Raw genomic sequence first — 8,089 nt, 5'->3', positions numbered from 1 at the left:
ACAATAATGAGGAAATGAATATCTCTTATATGAGAAATCTTGTTGAAAATGTGTTATCATGTGAAATGAACTGTTTTTCGAAAACAAAGAATAAAACTATTTTCCAAAACCATGATTTTACACGGTGGAGTAGGGATTACTTAGCACTATGTGCTAATTCTGTTTTCCAAATGAATTTCAGGTATGGAATAGATCTTGATATCCGAGAGCGATAGAAGAGAAAATGGATCTACTCTTGGTGATAGAAATCACTATGGTTTTTGAGTTGTATATTACTGAGATGCAAGACAGTAATAGTATGTATTAATAAGGATAGTAGATGTAAAGACTACCTTAGCATCTAAGTTGTAACAAACTTAGGTGTGGAGTAGCACTTCTGGATTTTATGCGCTTCCGTTTTGGGAAATTAGTAATTATGATTAATTATACCTTTTTGTATGATGGAAAATCTGGGGGTGTTACACCCCTTAATGTCTAATATATTCTTATTAACTTTTCAAATTGTGGAGCTGCTTGGTCTCAATTTATGTAATCCTCAGATTTGTTGTTTTCTTTGATGTATGAAAACTTAAAAAAAAAAAAAAAAGAATTATAGTGCATTATAAATTAAAGAAATCAATTAAAAGATGCATTTTGATATTATGCAGTGCGACGAATCAATCAAATAAAAGTTGGTGCTTAGTCACAAGAAAATTGAAAACTCATCATAGTGGTGTGTTTGGAAATAGTAAATGGCACTAAAGTGAAGTAAAAATATAGTGACATTATTCTAAATATCTCAAATTTTAAAATGAATCGTACAAAATTGTAAAGTGCACCAAGTAATACTATAAAGTGTGCATCTAGCGATATGTGAAAGTAAAATGCACTTTTCTATATCACCACATGCGCATATATACATATATATATATATATATATATATATATATATATATATAATATACACACACACATATATATAGTTTTGCTTGGAACACTTTAATTTATAATTGTACGTCTGCGGTGGACTTTAAAATTTGAGAACTTTACAAAAATGCTACCATGTTTTTCCACGTTTTCCATTTAGCTTGTTTTGGAACCATTGATCTTTTCTAATAGATAATTAGGATGATTTCACAATTTTATTTATTTTAAGTATTAGTTCTCACTTGAATATGTCCATACATACATACATGAATACATACTTACGCGCACACATAGGTATAATTTTGATATTATCACTAGCTAGCATTTCTACAGTTATAAGTTAAAATGAAAAACAAAACAATTGGACATCTAATAACTTTAAATTTTTTTTGAATTGAAAAATAATATGAAAAAAAAGGGTTACGTTGATGAACATGCATGTTTGGTCCATTTTTGTTTTCTTCAATTCACTTAAAGCACGGAGTCTTGTAATTCTTCATAGGTTAAGCAACCTTTATACTTCTTTTAATTTTTGAAAGAGCAAATTGACATTTTGGTCCACTGACTATAGGGGTCCTCTTAATTTCAGACCACGACTTTCAAAAGTGTTAATTGTATACCATGACTTTTCAATTTGTATCAATTTTGGTCACTCCGGCCAAATTGCCGGCCAAAATTCGCCGGAAAATTTTAAAAGTTAAAATAATGAGGGCATTTTTGTCATTTTACTTCTTGTTCTTCTTTTCCGGCGAATTCTTCTTCTTCTCCAGTGACTTCTTCTTCTCCGACGATGCAAACTTAGGTTTTTTTTAATCTTGGTTATTCATCCATGTGAAATGACTAAAATGGCATGGTGGTACAGTGGATGTGAATACTTTTGGATATGCTTTCCAGGTAGAAGTCTTCTGTACAGTGATCCAAACCCAACAAATGGATCGACGCCGGCGTGCTCAAGAAGTCGCCGTCGAGCAACAGGATCGACGCCGGCGTGATCCATAAAGGTGAGCTCAAACAAGGCCCTGACATCGATGCCTTCGCTGGCGAGCGCGATGAAAACGAAAACGTAGATGGAGGAATCCTCGATGTTCTTGCCGTCGGGGTAAAAGTAGACGGCCCAATCGTAGCCGCCAACGGAGAAGGTATCGCTGGAAATGCATGTACTTGCCAGGACCCATGCCCTTGGCCAGAGAGTAACCCCGGATGGTGAAGTTATGGTTCATTGCAGATTTGAATTAAGAAGTATCAAAAAACAAGTTATGGTCCATTGAAGCTTTTGAAGGATGTCAATGGCTGCCTAGTCTGCCGTTGGAAAGGAAGGACTAGCCGGAGAAGAAGAACAAGAAGTAAAATGACAAAAATGCCCTCATTATTTTAAGTTTTAAAATTTTCCGGCGAAATTTGGCCGGCAATTTGGCCGGAGTGACCAAAATTGATACAAATTGAAAAGTCATGGTATGCAATTAACACTTTTAAAAGTCGTGGACTGAAATTAAGAGGGCCCCTATAGTCAGTAGACCAAAATGACAATTTGCTCTTTTTTGAAATAAAAGATAATTAAGGCATAGAGCCTTAAAGCTCTTCCTTGGACATATTACCCATGTATAAGTTCTTGACAAGGATGTGAGATGAAAGAGATAGAAGAAAAACACAAGTGGTAGGAAATTTCATAAATGATGATGAAGGGTGGATAACATTGATATTTTTTTACTTTGATTTTTTACTTTTGTAACATTGGTGATCTATATATATAGAAAATACTTATACTTATTTATAATATTTATTACTCCATATTATTTTAACAAGGTGAATATCATTTTGAAATGCATATTTAATTTTTTTTTTTAAAGAGACACAAACATAAAAATGGAATAATAAAAAGGGTAAAATAGTTACCATTAGTAGTATCCGTGAAATAGAGGAACTAGGAAGGTCAAATGTACTGATATTAATATTTTCCTCGTCATGTGTTTGCTCCTCATGCGCCTATTGAAAGTTCAATTAAAGAATAAATATTAATAAAACTTATTGTTAATGTTACTGTATATAGTTATATAAAACCAAAATATATAGAAACTTAGTGACAACTTTTTTGGTACATAAACTTTGAGAGAATTTAATCTAATAAAATTATTTATATTCAACTTAAATATCCATTTTATATGCTTTAATCCAGTAGCTCATACTGTTGTAGACTTATTTTGGGAAGAAAAACCATATTATTTCGATCGTTATGTATAAGAATTTATATTAATATTAAAATATTTCCTCCGTGTGTGTGTATATAAACGTGTGTTATGTTGATTACTTTTTTACTTGTGTAATAAGAGTATAATATAAATAAAACAAGTTTAATAGCATCACATGTTTAACTACTTTGACAGATTTAGTAAGAGATTATGATCGAATATGACAAAAAGTTTAAAATAAGGATAAAATGTGGTTAGTTTGAAAAATATAGTATGTACGTTAGGGGTCCATTTGAAGACCTGCAAAATATTTTGTGAAAAATAATTTAGTTTTCTAATCTTCAGTTGGATGTCAGAAAATTATCTTTTTTTTTTTGTTTGTTGAAAGTTAATAAATGTTGATGAATATGCATATTTGGTCCATTTTTGTTTTCTTCGTTCACTTTTATTATAGAAAAAGAAAAATGAGAAACTGAAATGTCATGTGGATCCAATATATTAAAAAGCTAGCATAGAGACAAATTAATCTTGTATTTGTGGTGTTTACTTTTTATATATATAGCATAAATTTTCAAAAATAATTTTTATGTTCACTAAAAAAAAATAGTAACATGCATTGAACACCCCTTTGTTAATTAAACTAATAATTACACAAATATTAGTATAATTACAATTAATTCATTTAGATATGGAGGAGGAGGAAAATAGTAAAGTCCATATGGTGAAAATGAATATTTTTTTTTGAAAACCAACCCAAAAACGGTATATTATAGCAAAGCTGAAATAGAGTCAGGTGGGATAGAATCCCAGCACAGAGAGCTAGCCTGTGAAAAGGCTGCAGTAGTGAGTGTATGTGCAGCTCGATTAGCTGTTCTAGAAACTAAATTAACTGAGCAAGAAGTAAAAGATGACAAAATAGCCTTAGAAGCATCTATAGAGAAAGCAACATAAGAATATAATAGTAAAGTCCATATGGTGAAAATGAATATAATTAGGTATAAAAATATAACTTTACAAATGTTCGTATTATTGCCTAATAATAATTGTCTAATAATTATTATGGTAATTAATTAAGCTAAACATGGGTGGTTGGATTTATTTTTATAATAATTAAAATTAAATTATTTTCTTTTTATTCTCATATTTATTTTATTAATAATATAATTACATTAATCATATTACATATTGATTTTAAGGATAATTGCATACAAACGAGTTATATATTATTCAAATAATTGAGTGATACTTTTTGCACTAATCTTATAATTAAATAAATGTACACTTTCAAATATTAGAATTTTTTATAATTTCACATATTTAATTTTATTATATAAATATATAATAAAAAAATTTTACCCCTTCATCGCACGGGTAATTGGACAATTATTTACTCGAAGTCAACAAAGGATAACATCAAACAACATAATCGATCAATCAATTTCATCAATTGCACTATATAATATTCATTGTTATAATTCATATAATTGTATATGGATATCTAAATATTTTTAAAATATTATAACAAATTCATTACGTGAAATGCACGAGTGAAAATACTAGTATGCAAAAATATTATAATCAAGAGAAGAGCTATGGTAGAGAATTACCGTTGCTTTTGGCGGGAGAGGGGTGATTTTAAGGTCCAATCCCTTGACGTTTTCCTTGCCACGCAGCTCTCTTGCAGAATTGATTGCATTTTCACTCATGTGATACAGTTCTATCAACTTAAGGTTGTGTACTTGAACAAACGCAGATGGGATTGCTTCTAGATAGGTGCAGTTCCTTAGGACTAGATTTTCTAAAACTGGAAAGCTATTCTCCACAATTGTCCAAGTCTCCAAGTTTGTCCTTCCAATGCGCAAATATTGGAGTTGCTTGAAAACAACATTACTTTTTAGATTCCAGCACTTCCCTCTGAAAGCATTTTCATCCAACTTGAGTACCTCCAGCTTTTCCAGTGATCCCAAAATTCTCATGTCATCCCATTTAAAAAAGGTTTTGCAAAAAGTCAACTTTCTAAGCTTATGCGCAAACTTGTTCAGCATCGGGACCTTTAATGCATTCTCATCCTGCCCATAAAGCTTTAAGTTTTCAAGGCACTTTAGCATTTGAAGATTGTTGAACAAACAAATTTCTTCATTTTCCTTCAAAAGCTTTGCTAAATTCCCACGAACACCCAATTTTTTGAGATAGGGAGTCTTGCTGAAGATCTTTTTCGTGCAACATGCTGGTGATATTGAAGATAATGTGTAGATATTTGATTTTCTAGTGTTATTTCGCCGCCATGTCTTTTGAGGAGGAGAAGGTAATTGCATGGAGGCATTGGTTTGCACATGCCTTAACTTTTCCATATTCCATATGCCTCCTTTGATTTCTAGTACTGTCCCTTCTATGGTTTTGATCACTAGAGTCTGCAGCTCACGAAGATTTTTGAATGCCTTGGGGAGGAGATTGACATTAGTTGTGATAGCAAGATACTTGAGAAGATTCAGGCTAAAAAGCTCATTAGGTAGCTGGAAGCTAAGCTTGAAGGATTCAATGTCCAACACCCTAAGAAGTGGAAAGGCATTCGGGATAGCTATCAGCTCCTCTTGTTTCAATTCAATATCATTCTTTTGTGAGGAACACAACAACAAAGAGTGGACATGTTCAGCAGATGGATATGGACTCTTCTTCTTCATTTTGTTGTAGGAATTTAGGAACAAATAAGATGGATCGTCTTCCACATCAAATATCTTGGTAGTAGAAGCTAATGAAGAGTGGAAACAAAGACGACGACGATGGGATGAAATAGTATTTGCATCTAGTTTTTGTTCCCCATCTATTATGTGGAAGAGATCATTCTTTGCAGCCTCAGTTTTGCAAAACTCGTGCAATGAGTCATGGATGCGGCATGTTTTGATTTCACCATCCGCACTTCTTTTCATTACTATCACTAGATTCCTATCAACAAGCTCTTTCAGATAATTTTGAGCTTCACCTTCCAAGTCCAAACTATATCCCCATTCATCTATTGTCGGAATGAATTCTTCTGCAATCCACAAACGAATCAACTTCAAAGCACCAATCTCTTGTCCCATGGGAAAAGATGCAAAATATAAGAAACAATTTCTCAACTTCTCATGAGGCAAATGGTCATAACTCAACTTTACTACTTTGTGGTAGCTTTGATCTTTTCTATTAATTTCTTGAAAAGGATTTCCAGCCACACGTTTCCAGTAAGCATGAGCTCTACTTTTACGTAGGATGCCACCCAACATTACAAGAGAAAGTGGCAGTCCTTTGCATCTTTTTGCTATTTCTACTCCCAGAGTTTTCAATGATTCATTCAGACATCCATCTTTTCCAAAAACAATCTTTTCCAGGATCTCCCAACTCACCTTATCGTCCAATGGTTTTAGGATATGCGGTTTCTCTTCAGAATCAACCACTTTGAGAAATCGGGTGGTCACCAAAACTCTGCTTCCTTGAGAGTTTTTAGGCAACGCCGCAACTAAAGAGTCCCAATCATTTTTTTCCCATATATCATCCAACACAATGAAATACTTTTTATCCTTTAAACGATCCCTTATTCCTGCTACCAACTGATCCTCACGTATGCCGGAATATTCATCTCTCGGACGCTTGGTAATTTCACATAACATGTCAATGTACCTCTGTTTTCTGTCAAAGCTTTGTGAAACATGAACCCAGATGGTATGGACAAACGTGTTCAGTTTGTTTGTGTTGTGAAAGATTTGGTAAGCCAACGTAGTTTTTCCGGTCCCAGGCATCCCCACAATTGGAATGACAATAAAATTATTGGATGGTCCCGTGAGACGAGTTCTTAGAGTTTCCACTTCATCTTCAAAGCCCGTTGCATTACCTTCCTCCACAATTGGCTGAGCATTAACAAATTAAAAACACAAAAGAGTTAGAATATCATAAAAGGTTAAAAGTTAAAATCAAAAGAGGAGCTTGATAAATAGTAGAATGAACCTTTAGAATAGATAAATTATGCACATCAACCACGCGAAAAACAAGAAGATTTCTACCATAAATTGTAAGGAAAAATTACAAGGAAGAAGAGAATGTCTTCTGAAATAATGGTATTATGAATAATTTTAATTGATAGGCTTTGACGATGCTAAGTTATTGTATTAAAAAAAAATTAGATTAATCAAAATGTAATTTTTGTGTTTACAAAATGTTGGAAAATGAGCTAGAAATGACATTTAAAGTGTTCATTTTGAGTATAATTTTAAGAAGGTCAACTCCTAATTTGTGTTGGGTTATTGTGTATGTATTTGCATTCTCCTAGTTGAGTGGATGAATTTGATGATAATGTACCCATCTAGAAAAAAAAACTCATCAATAAGACTTCTTACGAATTGTGAAAAGGTATAAAACGCTCCTAACAATACTTGAAAGTGTGGTATGTCTAGCAAAAGCAGAAGTATCAAATCCAAAGAAAATAAAAATAGATAATGGCCCTGTTTGGTAAAATAGTTAGTCTATCGACTAATTTTAGCTTATTTGACCACTATTAGTTGTTTGACTTAGTTAAAAAATCAATATAAGTATTTGGTTAATCAACTTTTTGTAACTCCAAAATGCTAAAATTAAAAAAGTTGCTCAAAGTAACTTTTTCAATTAGCTTTTTGAAAAAAAAAAAATTATATCAAACAACTATTAGCTAACAGCTAATTTACCAAACACTTTTCTACAATCAACTAATGTTATTAAGTAATCATACCCTCTAACCCAATTAGCTAACAACCATTTTACCAAGCAGAGCCAAAAAAAAAAAAAATCTTGAAATGTATTTTGATTGGCTATGCACATAATAATAGTGCTTATCAATTATTAGTGAGTGAATCCCATAATTCGGACATATATGTGTCATTATATTCTTTAAAAATGTATTTTTGTGTAAGTCCAATGAAAAACCCAGTACATCAAAACAGATCAAACAATTGACGAGTCTATGGGTAATGATGGGGTTGGGGGGGGGGGGG

General features: G+C 32.3%; 1 protein-coding gene across 1 annotated transcript in view; it reads right to left on the bottom strand.

Moving 5' to 3' along the window:
* Window positions 1-1,729: 1,729 nt before the first annotated feature.
* The window catches only part of LOC116003869 (putative late blight resistance protein homolog R1B-16), an 11,487-nt gene continuing 5,127 nt past the window's right edge, over window positions 1,730-8,089 (bottom strand). Inside the window, exons 2-3 of the mRNA XM_031243810.1 lie at window positions 4,650-6,973; window positions 1,730-2,051 (exon numbers count right to left, since the gene is read on the bottom strand). Of these exons, the coding sequence (XP_031099670.1) occupies window positions 1,730-2,051; window positions 4,650-6,973 (2,646 nt within the window). The remainder of the gene's footprint in view (window positions 2,052-4,649; window positions 6,974-8,089) is intronic.

Source organism: Ipomoea triloba, chromosome 14 (genome assembly GCF_003576645.1).
Source record: "Ipomoea triloba cultivar NCNSP0323 chromosome 14, ASM357664v1".
In the NCBI taxonomy this organism is placed as follows: Eukaryota; Viridiplantae; Streptophyta; class Magnoliopsida; order Solanales; family Convolvulaceae; genus Ipomoea; species Ipomoea triloba.
This window is presented reverse-complemented; position numbering and strand designations above follow the sequence as displayed.